Consider the following 16416-nt stretch of genomic DNA (forward strand, 5'->3'; position numbering starts at 1 on the left):
AACAACAACACTGTGATAATTTCCTGCAATATTTTAAAATCAACGTCTCTAATGTCTTATGTGATCGTGCCGTTCAGATATGCCTTTCATCTTGTAAATAAAAAAAAATGAGTATTGTGAAAACATCAAGATTTAAAAATGGAATTAGAGGTTTAAATGTTTTGAAGAAGTTTGTCATGAACTAACAAACTTGTCTTTTTTGTTGTTGTTGTTGTTGTTTGTCTTTAGCTGGTCTTGTCTCTCTCTCTCTCTCTCTCTCCGTCCATCCATGAAATGATGGTGATGGTGGTGACTGCCTGAGAAGCAAAAGGCCTCCCCCCCCCCACCACCACCCACCACCACCACCACCACCGCCCGCCCGCCACCCGCCCGCCTCACCGTGGTCTTCTGGCAGCACCGGCACACTCACTCATGGATTCCAGCAATGACGAGGCACTCGATATCATCATCACCAATGTGGTGGCGACCTTCAGGACTCGGTGTCACCTTAACCTGCGCACCATCGCCTTAGAGGGAACCAACGTCATCTACAAGCCCGAAGTAGGGGTAAGGAAAGGATCGTGCTTCCTGTCGAAACCGAACGGAGATCGCGTTCATTTTAAGAATGAAAAAAAAAAAATCGGGGACGCGTCGGATCGACGGGAGTTTGACTTCTTGTTTGTTTTCCAGAAAGTCCTGATGAAGCTTCGTAAGCCCAAGATAACAGCCTCCATCTGGTCCTCGGGGAAAATCATCTGCACCGGAGCAACAAGGTAAGACAGACTCCAAAAAAAATGCTTACACACACACACACACACACAAATTAGTAATTATCTGACTAGAAATAAGACTTTTTGAATAACTATTGCAATCAACAAATGGAGATGGTCGTCAAAATACTGGCTGCGTTTGGCCCTGGCACTCTTACCTCTTTATTAATGGTGCTGTGCTCTTTACTTCAGCTATATGTTTGATATAAATCCCTCATCAACTGTCAACAATGCCGTGGCATTACCATTAGTCTCACATGTCACGGATACAACTGCTGATATTAGAGCTTGTGATTATCACCGATGGCAAATTAGCCGCCCAGTTTTTAGGTTGCTTGCTTGCGCTTTAAACGAGTTACTCACGTGGTTAAAAGATGCTGTTTGTTTGATATGTCTTGCATCCCATACATGTGTAACAGAGATATGTTTCCTCTCTCCTCTCTCGTTCAGTGAGGATGAGGCAAAGCTGGGCGCTCGCAGGTTAGCACGCTGTCTGCAGAAACTCGGCTTCAAGGTGAGAATATTCACATTGCTGCTGGTTGACAACTCACAGACACCGATACACCACTTTTTTTTTTTTTTTTTTTTTTTTTAATGTAACGGGCAATATGCAAACGCTTAAACATCATAATGACTATAACCTTTCAATGTAGATACACAGTTTATCATTATAGTTGTCCAGATGCTCAAGTCTCGCATGGAAATAAAATTCAAAACAGTTCACATTTTGAGTATTAAATCAATAACGTTGCAAAGAAATCTGATCATTTATTTTCTTTTTAATATCACAACTTTCAACTCTCTCACACATTCAAACAGCACAATTTCAAGGACATACAAATATTCACTCACTTAATTGTCACCACTAGCAAGTATGTGGCAGACCCCGAGGGAGTTTTGCACAATACACCTAATAATGTCCTCAATATAACTTCTTACATTAAAAAAAACCACAAAAAAAAACCAACCTCTGTGCTTATTTAGAACATGTACATGACTACATTTCCTATGATTTCTCATTCACTTACATTTTCAAATAACTCCCTACCAATCTGGATTTTTTATTTATAAACTTCTCTTTTATTAGGTTGGTAAAAATAAGCTTTTGGCCAGGTTATTCCAGTTTACTTTATTTCCAAACTGCAAGACTTGCAGGTGTTTGTGAGTGTGTGTGTCAGGTCAAAGGGAGCGGTGCATGTCGATGCTCTGAAAACAAAACGGGGAACAGGTGACTCGTGGAGGCAATCAAGGGATTTTATTGTAAAACCCTTTCTGCGTATTAACTCGTACAAATCCGAATGCACATACATTATTTCCAAAGTCTTATGCAAATACGTGCTCACAGAGAGACTCTCTAGAATTGCAGAATTTGCCTAAGAGTCCAGTCGTCCATTGCAAACAGGGACAAATTTGGTTTGATACTTAACTTTCCGAAATGTAAACAAATGTAGTCATAAACAAGGCTCACGTTGTTGCCCACTGCACAACTCACTGCATCCATGGCAACAATGATTGGCATTAGCACGAATGAAGGTAACCTATAGGTATGCAGTGTTCGCTAACATTAAGGCCATAAGTCCAAGATTGAAAGACTTCCTTTATTTTTGGACGCTTAAAAAAAAAAAAAAAAGTATGCACCTATAAATCCATTCATACGTGTCTGAGTGTGTGTGTTGTCTGTCCAGGTGAGATTTTCAGCCTTCAAAGTAGTGAATGTCCTGGCAGTGTGCTCCATGCCGTTTGCAGTGCACCTTGTAAACTTCACCCAGAACAACCGACCCATCGCCAGGTAATACAATGCAGCACTGTACATCACATCTAGCGTCACGACACTCATTACAATCAACGCTATTATCGTCGTCACTACCCTGCTGATATAAGAGGGTTGAGCGACATTTCGAGCTCATACCGATTTACTTTCTGTGAACGTTGCCGGACATAAAGCCACAGATGTCCGTCGATAATCCTTCAGGCTTCATGATGCTTACTTAGGTTTGTTTTAAGATGCATATTATGATCTCATAAAATATAATATTAGTCATACATTTTTGGGTTCAGCTTTGCTTAAGGCTCTCCCACACGTGTTGTGAAGTCAGTAGCCCTCTTGAAACTGTCACACTTGCTTGTTAATGTTTGCTGTTACAGGATGACCTCTAGTGGTGGAAGCACTGATCAACTCTTGTTGTATGCATTTGACACCACTGTAGAGCAGCCAGACCAAAAATGTGCGTGTGCGTGTGTGTGTGTGTGTGTGTGTGTGTGTGTGTGTGTGTGTGTGTGTGTGTGTGTGTGTGTGTGTGTGTGTGTGTGTGTGTGTGTGTGTGTGTGTGTTGTCAGCCTCTGATTGCTGCCATACATACTTCATGAGAAAATACAGTATGGCTTATTGACATATGATATCAGCTGTATATATGTTCACTGAAAGCTTTCATTGTGCTTAACCGTGTGTGTGTGTGTGTGTGTGTGTGTGTGTGTGTGTGTGTGTGTGTGTGTGTGTGTGTGTGTGTGTGTGTGTGTGTGTGTGTGTGTGTGTGTGTGTGTCAGTTATGAGCCCGAGCTCCATCCTGCTGCTACATACAGAATCAAACATCTAAAGGCTACAATACAAGTGTTCTCCACGGGCAGCATCACAGTTACAGGTATGTCACTCTCACATTCAGAGACCCGCAGAGACCGCCCTGCCTCACCCTCCTTTACGTACAGCAGAGGGTACAGCAGCTTAATGGACTGAGGTTATGTTGTCATAATGCACTTTATAGTCTGTTATAACCAGAAAAGCGGTGTGTTAATAACCCAATTCCCCCAAAGAATTCAACTGTGAAATAGTTTATGCAATCTTTGTATGGCATGCTGTGCATTAGACTAAACTTGAGCCACAAAAGGACATTTTGTTTGCGATTTGTCCGCTACTTTATTGTACTCTAAATAAATGTGTTTTATGTCGTCACACATTCCCCTACATCCTCCTACCTGGTGGTTTAGGACCAAATGTGCAGAGTGTGGCCACCGCGGTGGAACAGGTCTACCCGTTACTGTTTGAGTGTCAGAAACCCAAGTGCTGCAAGTGATGGAAAAGAGAAGACAGAGGAAATGATGGAAGAGAACTCAAAGGCTGATGAGGACGCACCTTATCACTGGATTAATTTGCCTGTTTTCGTCACTACATGGCAACAGCCACACGCGTCTAACATAACTGACAGAATTGGACTTGGATCTCCAGATTTTTAACGACCCAAGTTGAAGTCTTAAACAGTTCTTTTCACAAAATTTTAATGTTGTCCTGGTGTTGTTGGGATCTTGTGATTTTAACAGCCGAAACCTGCAAATGTCTTCCACACTTAATATTCTTCAGCAGAAAATAACTCCTCCAGACCAAACAGACGGTGAGCAGGAAGGACGTTATTTGTTCTCGCTCTTTATGTGCTTTGGGTGTTTTTGCATGGACACAGGAAGACCAGTTTTCAACTGCAGCTATTTTAACGCTTAACGGGTGCGATCATTACAAAAAGTCATTATGTCAAGCCTGAGAAGCCTCACCTCTAACCTTCCAGACAACAAGTCGTCCCATTTGCCACGTTTCTGTGGAAGAATCTCCGTCCACGGCTCGTTTGTAGAGGTGTCACAAAGGTAAGATTTCCACTCTGTGTTATCAGTGATCGAAGAGAAAAACAGCAGGCTGAGTAACGGACAGGTGGACTGTTACAAGTGTAGACAAAGAGCAGGTCCTTGTGCAGATAAATATATCTGCTTACAGTATGTATTCATTTCTGATTTTTTTTTCTTTGTCAGTTTGCTATAAATATGTTCTCGTTTCACTGCTGTGGTTTTGGTCCAGGATTTACACACATGATGTGATTTGATTATTTGTTATTTCTTAAGAGTAGTTTTACACCCTTGAAAAATGTGTTTTCCTCGGGTTCGAACTACGTGCAAATATGATTGATGTCCTAAATGTTTTTGGAATGTCGTGAAAACTTCAAGGGTTCAAAATATTTTATTTTATTATTCATGTGACGTTAAACCACAGGTGTCTCATTTGCTTTTACCTGACACAACTTCTGTTTAGTTACCATTCAAAATTAGCTTTTTAGCGAGGAGGATTAAGACCTTGTTGAAACACTGTCCAGAATTGGCCGTATATACGCAGTGAACAAAGAAATAGAAATGTACTGTTAAAAAAAAGTAAATAAAGTCTTAATTAGAAAAGCGGCCCCTCTGTGGTGTCATACAAAGTTGTCAAAAGGATTTTGTAATGCATTCATGTGAACTTCCCCAGCGACAGTGTTCAGAGAAGCCACGCTCAGAGCATTGTCTGAAAAACAGACTCTTCTTCGAAAACCATTCTCTTAAACAAAAAGCGGTGACGAGAGGTGAAGTGTTTTTAATGGTAGGCTAACTGCTGATTTCGCTATTGGGCCGTGCATCCATAGAGGCAACATACATGTATGTACATAATAGTTGCATCTGATAGGAAAGGTGTTGACAAAAACTTTGATATGTTGTCTGATGTGTGTGGGATGGAGTACTTTTTAGTGTCATCTTCACTTGAATTTTTGTATTTTGTATAAAAAATAAAGTTCTGCTTGATCAGGCACCCCACAGGACTACTGTTTAGTGAGTTTTACTCTCGTTTTATGATTCATTTTTGGGGGGGGGGTTTAGTCATCATGGAGAGAAGCAGCCTCCAGCTTTTCATAGAATGTCCCATAAATTTATTCTGTAGACAGACTTTGCAAATACATTTAAAAAATTTGTGACATTGAAAAAAAAAAAAAAAAAAAGAGGTATCAATGTAGAAATTAAAAAATACACCATTTGTTAATTACTTAAGTATAATTTTGGCATCACTGACAAGTAAAAAAACACTCATTACATTTCATTCTTCATACTTCAACAGTACTTATTGTATTACTTACCCAATATTTCTACTTCACCTGATAAGTTTTTTATTTCCTTGATTGCTTTGTCGTTTCAAATATTCCGCAGTCAGCCATAAACCGTGAAGCTGATTCCCCGTTTACATATGATGTAAATTAGCAGATAAAGTGTCTAATCTGAAGACTATTGCGGCCTTCATTCATCTTTCTGTGTCATCGCCGCGATATGTCCTGTAACAAAACCTGTGTGACTGGTTTGAGCTGCGTGTCACTGCATGACATAGGACATGCAGTGACATTTGAATAATGCCATTTTAGGAATTAGTTTGCCATCCAGCAAAGAAACTAGTGTTAAATGCACTGCTTCTTCAGGTGATTCGTGTCTTGACTTTATAGTACAAGTAGTACAGCAATTTTGTGTAATTACAAAAACATATCAAACTAGACTGCAGTAGTTCAGTTCTCTTTGTTGTTGGAGAGTTCAATTTAACCCTGAAACAACGGTTCCTTTCTGCAATGGGACTGTATGATTAAAAGGAAAAGGGATCAAATTTTGCATATGCTGTTAATATACAATATATTATGTAATGTCATACACAGCCCATCTCTTAACTTTTTTTTTTTTTTTTTTTTAACAAGACAACCCTGAGCTATCCTCATTTAAAGAAAAAACACAAATATTTCTCCATTATTTAACTTCCTTTTCCGTGCGTGTAGTTTATACCATCTCAGATAGTTTCTTGTCAAAGGCAGCCAAGGAGGAGCACCATGACAGGATCAGCTGTGCCTGCAGGGATGTAAAGATGTGGGTGAGATGTCAATGTTTTTTTTAACTGTGCTATTAAACTGTCCTTCTTGATCCTCGCTCTTGACTCTCAGGTGAGGTGCAACGTTGGTGGTCTGTTCAAGGTATCGGATGCTTGCTGTCCTCTGCGTACGTGCCGCTGCTAATCAGGCCCTTTTGAGGCTGAATCCGCTTACGAAGCCTCGGCTCAAACTTCTTCCTGGTAAAGCAAGGCGCAGTGGAAACAGAAGATTAAGAAATCAGCTTCACAAACTCCCGAGATAAGTTGTTAACTATCATTATGGCTGTGTGTGAGCTGCGTATTACTTCTTTGCCAGCTCTTTTGATATCTCCTCCAGCGTGCGACCTTTGGTCTCTGGGACACAGAGGATGACGAACACCAGGAGAACAAAGCTCGTGGCAGAGTACAGAAACATGACATTGGGTACGCCAATCTTTTCTGGAAAAGTAAGAAATGCACATGCTAAAATTTCTGCACAGAAGATTGGTCAAAATACTCTCTCTCTCTCTCTCTCTGGAAAAGTATTCAGACTCCTTTAAATTTTTCACTCTTTGTTTCATTGCAGCCATTTGCTAAAATCAAAAAAGTTCATTTTATTTCTCATTAATGTACACTCAGCACCCCATCTTGACAGAAAAAAAACAAATGTAGAAATTTGTGTAAATTTATTAAAAAAGAAAAACTGAAATATCACATGGTCATAAGTATTCAGACCCTTTGCTCAGTATTGAGTAGAAGCACCCTTTTGAGCTAGTACAGCCATGAGTCTTCTTGGGAATGATGCAACAAGCTTTTCACACCTGGATTTGGGGATCCTCTGCCATTCTTCCTTGCAGATCCTCTCCAGTTCCATCAGGTTGGATGGTGAACGTTGGTGGACAGCCATTTTCAGGTCTCTCCAGAGATGCTCAATTGGGTTTAGGTCAGGGCTCTGGCTGGGCCAGTCAAGAATGGTCACAGAGTTGTTCTGAAGCCACTCCTTTGTTATTTTAGCTGTGTGCTTAGGGTCATTGTCTTGTTGGAAGGTGAACCTTCGGCCCAGTCTGAGGTCCAGAGCACTCTGGAAGAGGTTTTCTTCCAGGATATCTCTGTACTTGGCCGCATTCATCTTTCCTTCAATTGCAACCAGTCGTCCTGTCCCTGCAGTTGAAAAACACCCCCATAGCATGATGCTGCCACCACCATGTTTCACTGTTGGGATTGTATTGGGCAGGTGATGAGCAGTGCCTGGTTTTCTCCACACATACCGCTTAGAATTAACGCCAAAAAGTTCAATCTTGGTCTCATCAGACCAGAGAATCTTATTTCTCATAGTCTGGGAGTCCTTCATGTGTTTTTTGGCAAACTCTATGCGGGCTTTCATATGTCTTGCACTGAGGAGAGGCTTCCGTTGGGCCACTCTGCCATAAAGCCCCGACTGGTGGAGGGCTGCAGTGATAGTTGACTTTGTGGAACTTTCTCCCATCTCCCTACTGCATCTCTGGAGCTCAGCCACAGTGATCTTTGGGTTCTTCTTTACCTCTCTCACCGAGGCTCTTCTCCCACGATTGCTCAGTTTGGCTGGACGGCCAGGTCTAGGAAGAGTTCTGGTCGTCCCAAACTTCTTCCATTTAAGGATTATGGAGGCCACTGTGCTCTTAGGAACCTTGAGTGCTGCAGAAATTATTTTGTAACCTTGGCCAGATCTGTGCCTTGCCACAATTCTGTCTCTGAGCTCCTTGGACAGTTCCTTCGACCTCATGATTCTCATTTGCTCTGACATGCACTGTGAGCTGTAAGGTCTTATATAGACAGGTGTGTGCCTTTCCTAATCAAGTCCAATCAGTTTAATTAAACACAGCTGGATTCCAATGAAGGAGTAGAACCATCTCAAGGAGGATCAGAAGAAATAGACAGCATGTGAGTTAAATATGAGTGTCACAGCAAAGGGTCTGAATACTTATGACCATGTGATATTTCAGTTTTTCTTTTTTAATAAATTTGCACAAATTTCTACATTTCTGTTTTTTTCTGTGAAGATGGGGTGCTGAGTGTACATTAATGAGAAATAAAATGAACTTTTTTGATTTTAGCAAATGGCTGCAATGAAACAAAGAGTGAAAAATGTAAAGGGGTCTGAATACTTTCCGTACCCACTGTATATATATATATATATATATATTTTATTTATTTTTTATTTTTTTATTTTTTTTAAAGAGGTTCATCTCATCTTGTTTGGGGAGCTGGTGTATCACTGCCAAACCAGTTGTTGAGTCATAACACCGACTTGATCCGCATAGTTGCTTGTCATTCTTGTCTGTCTGGTATATATATATATATATATATATATATATATATATGCCCAAACAAGATGAGATGCACCTCTTTTTTTTTTTTTTTTAATCAAGGAAGAAAATCAGTGAAGTTAATTATAAATAGTATAGCGCTGATTCACAATATTAAACACATTCATCTTTCTTTGCCCTTCCAGTGCAAAAGTTAAAAGTACTGTGAAACTTATAAAGCTGTGTTTGCATGTAAATATGGCCTGCAGAACAGAAACACTGAGCTGACCTACTAGCGAGTACCTTCCCTAGTTTTTAAGATAGCTTTGGTAAAATTATAGCCCTGCCACATTAGCCTGAGCCTATAATTACATTATGAATTATAACCAATCACACACACACACACACACACACACACACACACACACACACACACACCTGTAATGGTGAGGAAGGTCATGGAAATGAGCAGGTTCGTGGCCCAGTTTACGGCCGACACAACAGACACGGCCCTGCCTCTGATTCCCATTGGAAAGATCTCACTGAGGACCACATACACCACTGGAGAGGAAAGACACATATAGGGAGATGATCATGAATTTCACAAGACAAACTGTAAACCTCTAAATACATATCGATCACAACTGCTGCCCTGTATTGGGCAGAAATGGCCTAGTTCTGGATGGGGGGGGGAGAATGAATGGGTGCTTACTTGGCCCAAGGCTAATGGAGAAGGCTGCCACGTATACCAGCAGGCTGATCAATGACGCCCACTTCAGCGAGGAGGACACTTCTACGTGCGTCCTTCCTCCCCCCGATCCCCCGTTTCCATCATCTGCGTTAGTCCTCTGGTCCTCCTCGCTGTTCCACAGGCTCGGTAGGCCAGTAGAAAAAATGTCGCCGTTGTCCAAGCCGACAGAGATTTTGTTTAAATCCCACAGCGTGTGTGTGTGGTTGAGTAAAGTCTGGCTTTTGCACAGGCTCGTGAGGTGAGTGTGGCTTTGCATTGTCAGCGTGCCGAGCGCAGCCAGCGACACTCCCATTGCGACAGCGCCCACACACAGAAAGCTCTTGGGCCCAATACGGTCGACCAGCAACACGGCGGGGATGGTGCCGACTACTTTGACCACTCCGAACCCAGTGGAGGCCAAGGTGGCTGCGGCATCACTGTTGAAGCCCACGCTGTGGAGAAGTGGCGAAGCGTAGGAAAGGATGTTGGGCTGTCCAGTGGCCTGCTGGAGGAAGACCAGTGCCACAGCTGTCAGCAGCCGCGATCGCAGGTTCGCCTTGGAACTGAAAAGCTCAGAGAAACTATGCTCGGACTCCTCTTTTAGCCCAGCCAGGATATCCCTGAGCTCCGCATCCACCTGCTCCTTAACCCCGCCTCTCATTCGGGCCAGCACCGTCCTCGCCTGCTCTACTTTTCCCTGAGCGACGAGGAAGCGCGGACTGGGTGGGAGGAACACGAGTGCACCTATCTGCAGCAGTGCTGGAGGAATTACCAGTCCAAACGTATATGCCCAGCCGTGAGGCAAAGTGGCGAAGGCGTAGCTGCAGCCAAATCCCAGCATTACGCCCACAACCAACATCAGCTCGTACAAAGTCACCAGCAGACCCCTCCTCTCCCTCGGCGAGATCTCTGCAATGTACAGACACGCCGCCGTCCCCGACAGAGCGGTTCCCATGCCGACTACGACGCGGCCCGCTGTGAGCGTAACGAGCGAGGTCACAGCGACGAGCACGATGGTCCCTCCCACCACCAGGGCAGCGCTCAGGAGCAAAGAGCAGCGGCGGCCGTAGCGGTCGAGGATAGGACCTCCAGCCAGGCTGATGAGGAGAGCGCCGAGCAGGTGGGAGCCGACCAGAAGTTCCTGTTCCCTGCAGGAGAGGGAGAGGAGGCCACGCAGCTGCAGCAGGACGCCAGAGGTCAGGCCCATTTCATAGCCCAACATCAGGCCACTGAGAGAGGCCGCTCCGGCCGCGACCACCACCAGCCAGCTGCAGCCTGCAGACAGGGACAGAAAGACAGACAGAGAATATACTTTAAGATACGAGCAACCCAACTAAAATCCCAGTGTCTATTTTGCCGCAGTTTACCCAAAACAATATGGCAGGTTGACCCGTTAACTGGGTTTTGTGTCGATATGTTTTTAAACATTATGAATGTCATAATATTCAGAATGTGGACAATTTGAGGAACATATTAAACCTACAAATCACATGTGATTTCACAAAGCCTTGTCCAAGCACTTGTGTCCATCTATACTCAGCCTTATGCTGATCACGTCAACGAGTTTGTAGGGCTGTAGAGGGACTCTAGAGGGACGGGGACTCTAGAGGGACGGGGACTCTAGAGGGACGGGGCTGAGGACGCACAGTTCAACTTGACACGCAGCACACAAAGGGATTACGAGGTCCATATGTTACCCAAACACGCCGAGTTGTGACCTGCTTATCAATGCAGCCCGATGAGCTTGTTGAGTGGATTTTCTTCCTCGTAAAACTCCTGACCTCGTCACATGATGTTTTGAAACCTCTACTGTTTACATTGGCGGATGTCAATATGCACAAATCTGTGAAACTGAGAGATAGAACTGTTTTCCTTTGGTAGTACAGCCACCTCTACCTAGTGGGAAATGTTTCTATCTCGACTTAGACTTATTATATGTTTGATCTAAATGAAGTTTACGAGTAAACCTAATAAATATCTCAAAAGCATAGCATGTAAAATACTTGGTGGGTATTAACACGTGAGCCAGTATTATGCTCAAACTTAAAGCTCAAGAGAGAAGGAGGTGCTCAGGATGAAGTACATGTCCTATATCAGCCAGTTTTGTTTTTTTCTCTTACCTTATTGTTGTCTTTTAAACAGTGTTGTATCTGTAAATTGTATGGCACACCGAATCTGAATTGTTAAAGTGCATGTTTTTTCCCCCCTGTTATTATGTCATGCAGCTGGAATTAAGCCATGACCTCCCTAAACTGCAGCCAACAAGACGACCATTAGTTCCTGCTGGTGACCAAACAAGTATTGTGTTCTCCTTTATGGCTCGTCAGGCTTTTAATGCAGGAAATGTTCTCATGTGCAGTTGCTGAGGTTAAAAGAAAAAATATATAATACAGAAGTGGGAGGGGCAGTGACAGATAATAATACAAAATGTAACCTATTATTGTGTCCGTCCATTGTCCACAGCAAAAACTCTTAAGTAACAAACCTTCAGTCAAGGAAATGGGATTTAATACAAATATAATGTAAATCACCCAAATCAGAAGACGCCCTGCACATAAAAGAATAACACAACTGAGTTCATTCTGTGCTGGGAGTAAAAATGTGTCAGCCATGAATTGGGAAATATCAACACTGTAGCGCATGGGGAGGTGGCTGCTCCACACCGAGACTAACGATGCCAAAAATGTAATTGTCACTGACAACATAATGTCAGCTAAAATATCAGACACTATTAATAAAGTTAGGAATGTTTTCAAAGTCCTCCGTTCAACACCTTTGGGCAGAGACACAGCTTTTCTCCCTGCGGGTTTAACCCAAACCGTGAATTTGCCAGAACAGTGCTGACTGTGTGGAATTAAGAGGTCAGAGGTTGAATGCTGAAGCAATCTTGTAAGCGATTGTGTGTATGTTCACAGTGATGAATAGGTGATTGGAATCATTAAAACAGACATAGGAAAGATCAAATAGTAAACTGACTGGGCTGAGCATGTACACACAGATATAATAAGTAACAGACTTGTGAAACCCGTTTGTGTGTGTGATACTGACACACACCGTTTTAAACGATTATTGATCATATTTTTTCTATACCAAGTCATATTGTTGACTTACACACAAGCAGTTTTCCTTCGATTGCTTTAATCAAGGACGCTGCGCTTGAATTATTATTATTTATACCTGCTGGTTTCAATGCTCATCTATTTACTCGCAACGATAATTCAAGTGAGACAACGTTCAAGACCAACAGAGCAGCAGCTGCAAACTGCAGGATCTTACGAAGTTGTTATTTTTAACTCTTGAGGACATTATTCATTGTCATAACAGAAGGGGAGACTGTCCCCATATTTAACATTCAGATATTGAATTGGTGACACTAATCTTGAGTGTCTACCCTGAAACTGTGCTGATTGTATAGATCTTCTGTGCTGTGTGGCTGAAGGTGTATGAAGTAGCCACGTTTAGAATGTATAGCTTCTTTGCGTTATCATCCATATTTGAAGCATTTTCTACTGCCGTGGCTAAAACTTTTGGTTTTCTCCTTCAAAGTCTTCTCTAAATAAATTACCCGAGTCTGGACAGACATGGATTTAAAAAGGACAACTCGAGTGGTTGGCAGAGGCAGAAAACCAGAGATGGTAATTCTGCTTAACTAATAATTCTACTTAGGGCTGCACCCACCCTACTTTTTCCCTTCAACTATCTATGATATATCATCTGTAAATTGGTATTGATGTACTTCCTGGCTGGCAAGGAGTATTAATCTGATACAGAGGTCTTTTTTCTCCTCATCCTAATGTGTAGAAATGTGTAGCGGATTTAATAAAACGTCATTTTTTTGCTATAAGTTGGGCCATTTTAAAAACCGATCTCCGTACTATTTATGCAAATCGTTTATTTCTAAGCGTGGGCTAGCACACCTTGAAAACCACATTAATCTTGGCCTGAGGACCAACTATTAGGAAATGTTGTTTGGCCTAGCATGACCTGTCAGCTGGCCTAATATGATTTACTAATTAAGTCCAAGTGCAGGAGAACCCGTGCAGGGAAAGTAAAGTATTTCAGACTATGCTTGCATTTTTCTGCATCTTAGTCACTTGCAAGTCTGGCAGTAAGCATTTCAGGTTATGTGCTACTGTCTAACATTTGCAAATACTGACAGAAAACCCCCCCCGGTCTTTTAGAATATTTCACATGATCATCCAAAACAACGCTCCTTCAAAGTCTTGCTGCTGGATAATAAGACAATGTGCTAAAGAGTACAATAAACAACACTCGGATGTATTTTAATCTGGAATACAGCCAATTAGTTTAAATTGCGTTTGCTGTTGTCAGCAAGAAAGGTTAGTTAAATAATATAAAGTGAATTGGTTAAATACACAATGTTTAATTATTGATTGGTACTTTATGATGAGTCTGTCACATTTTTGGTATTGCGCCACCGAGGTCAGAGTGACCGGGACGCCAAAGAGCAGTCATAGACAACGTTTACCTTTATAATAAGTCAGCGTTTGTGAAACAGTCAACGTGATTAAGCTACGTGATCATTCAGTTGAAGCAAAAATTGTGTCTGCTGCACATTTTGCACACGTTATATCACACTCGTGCAGCAGACACAATTTTTTGCTTCAGCTGAATGATCATCGTTTTCATGCTCTTGGCATTCATACAGCAGTTCCAAGAAGCACGTTAAATTTGCAGAGCAAAACTCAGAGCAGGACTTATTACATTAGTTTAAATTCCACATTTGCGGTGGAAGATACTTGGAAAGTCATCTTGGTAATTCAGTTTAGCTGATCCTTTGAAAAGGTGCCAGCCACATTTAACAAATACTGATTTGAAGCCTGCGGGGGAGGAGACCATTTGTACCTGATCGAATTAACAAGAACGCCCTTATTGAACACACTTTTGGCTTAGACCCGTTTTCACATCAAATAAAAACGTGTCCTTTTAACTGATGAAAGATGTCGCTAGTGTCTGTGTATACCTGGCCCTTTGGGTGGGTCTGGGAGGTAAGAGGTCATCTTCTTGGTCTCGCTATTGGGGTCCATCGTCAACCAAAACGAACAGCAGGCCTTGGTAGAACGGAAACAATACCAACACATATAATAAATACGACCCTTAAACTAAGCGTAGCTATCAGAAATCATTTTAACAACAATCTGGTCAAAACAAGTAAAAAATAATAATAATAAAAAAAAGATAAATGTGACAAAACATCTAATGCAAATTGTGTGTGATACTAACTTATGATACAGCTATTGACACATTGACACACATGATTGATCCAAAAATAACAGCTGAGGTTTGACACCTGGTCTGCTCCATGGATATGACAGAAGAAGTTTGTTTTCATCTATATGCAGTGTGCATGTCACCCACTGCAGTAAGGAATATTATGAGAGAAGAGCCTGCTGCTTAATTGATGAAAAAAAAAAAATCTGGTAAACTTAGCACCATTAAATGACTTTATTATTGTAAATTGAGAGTAACCCGCCACACACAACAGTTTTTTTTACACACACACACAAAAAAAGGGAAAGATAAATAACTATCAAACCACATCCCCATTTTTCCTTTTCTCAGCAGTTCAGGGTTTAACTTAAACCAACTGATGCCTTTTTGTGGATACAAGCAGGTTTCCAAATGAAAGCCCCGTCATAAATATCATCTCTGTGCAGCTCACAATGGACAGATGCAGCTGGTTCTGTGGTCCAGAGTCCCTGGGTGTATTTGACTGCATTTACTAAAACGCCGGTTGTTGCATGTTTTGCAAAGGCTTTGAAAATAGTTTTTGGAGACGTCTCCCCCCTCCCCCACCCCCTTTACACACACACACACACACACACACACACACACACACACACACACACACACACACACACACACACACACACACACACACACACACACACACACACACACACAACTAGCATTAAATAATAAGTTGTAATGAAAGTTGTTTGCAGGGACACTGTTCCTACCTGAAGCCACAGATGTGGTTCTTTGTCTTTGCTTAGACTCCTGTTTGTCGGGCCATTCGCTTTTCTCCTCCACAGCCTCTGAACTTTTCTCCTGCTCCCAACTCTTTCGCTCGTGTTGGTGCACGCACTCGGCTTGTTTTGGTAAGGCACTTGCGTGACCCCGCCCACATATGTCAACACCTCCAATAGGAGACGTAGGTTCTGACTCTCAATATGAATTCCTATTGGTCCAAAGTATCTACACGGGAGAGGCCAGTGAATACCGTCTCGATACAAATCGAATTCATTCCTGCGGGCGAATATTTCCCTCTTTACATCCTCCATGACGACTTCCTCTTTGAAGAATAAGCTCCTCTTTCTCTGTGCTGATTTTAATAGCCTCCAGCTGCAATTACAGGAAATTATGACGTTCTATTTTTGGGGTGGAGGTTGGATCACCACCAGTAATACAATGCACCTGTATCAATAATGCTCTTTCATTCATCCTCCATGTGAAAATAAACGATGGGCCACTTGATGGGGCTCCCATGTCCTATATTTCTAGGAATGCTACAGACTGGAAAGTCACACCGGCCCATGTTGCTCCACAGATGACAGAATGTATAGCCTAACGTGCCTACAATAGGAAACGCACCAGGTGCCTTTGGAACCACCGTCATATGATCCTCAGTTAAGTTTACTAAAGGGGTGTGTGGTGCACGTATTTGGTGATCAGTCACCAAGTAACTACAGTGTCCGGCTTGTTGGAGACTGCTCTTTACTTTGTCAGCAAATATCCGCCATGCCAAATTCTGCTTTGAAAAGTCACATATTTGTTCTTAAGGGTTATTCCTGTGACTTAATGCAGTGTCACAATTTTAAAACTTTAATTATTATTTTTTTAAACTGTCATTTGCTTGATGATAGCCTATTTCGGCGAACCTTCTTGAACCGGCACAGTTTTATTTAGGCTACTAATTATTTATATTGAAGGATGAAAGAACATTTTAATCGCCTCCCTCCCAACAGT

At 42.1% G+C, this 16416-nt stretch overlaps 2 protein-coding genes across 2 annotated transcripts; one reads left to right on the forward strand and one right to left on the reverse strand.

Annotated features, from left to right (window-relative positions):
- The first annotated feature begins 337 nt into the window (after positions 1–337).
- tbpl1 (TBP-like 1) lies at positions 338–5368 on the forward strand. The gene is made up of 6 exons (XM_069723518.1): positions 338–546; positions 670–752; positions 1200–1263; positions 2435–2538; positions 3294–3388; positions 3732–5368. The coding sequence occupies exons 1-6, from the start codon at positions 412–414 to the stop codon at positions 3815–3817; spliced, it is 567 nt and encodes a 188-aa protein (XP_069579619.1). The 5' UTR covers positions 338–411; the 3' UTR covers positions 3818–5368.
- A 78-nt stretch (positions 5369–5446) lies between these two features.
- On the reverse strand, positions 5447–15478 carry slc2a12 (solute carrier family 2 member 12). The gene is made up of 6 exons (XM_069723508.1): positions 15408–15478; positions 14411–14498; positions 9409–10701; positions 9135–9257; positions 6738–6870; positions 5447–6630 (listed from the first exon to the last, which is right to left on the reverse strand). The coding sequence occupies exons 2-6, from the start codon at positions 14472–14474 to the stop codon at positions 6531–6533; spliced, it is 1713 nt and encodes a 570-aa protein (XP_069579609.1). The 5' UTR covers positions 14475–14498; positions 15408–15478; the 3' UTR covers positions 5447–6530.
- Positions 15479–16416: the final 938 nt, after the last annotated feature.

Source organism: Brachyistius frenatus, unplaced genomic scaffold (genome assembly GCF_029030835.1).
Source record: "Brachyistius frenatus isolate BFR_SWC_R1_liver_20210118 unplaced genomic scaffold, ASM2903083v1 Contig_332, whole genome shotgun sequence".
NCBI classification, from domain to species: Eukaryota; Metazoa; Chordata; class Actinopteri; family Embiotocidae; genus Brachyistius; species Brachyistius frenatus.

Bases quoted from the DNA above. Each gene is read 5' to 3' on its own strand.
- tbpl1 (XM_069723518.1), top strand. From the start codon at position 412: ATGGATTCCAGCAATGACGAGGCACTCGATATCATCATCACCAATGTG. The intron at 1,264-2,434 runs GTGAGAATATTC...TTGTCTGTCCAG, and splicing joins TGCAGAAACTCGGCTTCAAG to GTGAGATTTTCAGCCTTCAA. The intron at 3,389-3,731 runs GTATGTCACTCT...CTGGTGGTTTAG, and splicing joins GGGCAGCATCACAGTTACAG to GACCAAATGTGCAGAGTGTG.
- slc2a12 (XM_069723508.1), bottom strand. From the start codon at position 14,474: ATGGACCCCAATAGCGAGACCAAGAAGATGACCTCTTACCTCCCAGAC. The intron at 10,702-14,410 runs GTATACACAGAC...CCCTGTCTGCAG, and splicing joins AGACCCACCCAAAGGGCCAG to GCTGCAGCTGGCTGGTGGTG. The intron at 9,258-9,408 runs GTAAGCACCCAT...TTTCCTCTCCAG, and splicing joins CTCCATTAGCCTTGGGCCAA to TGGTGTATGTGGTCCTCAGT.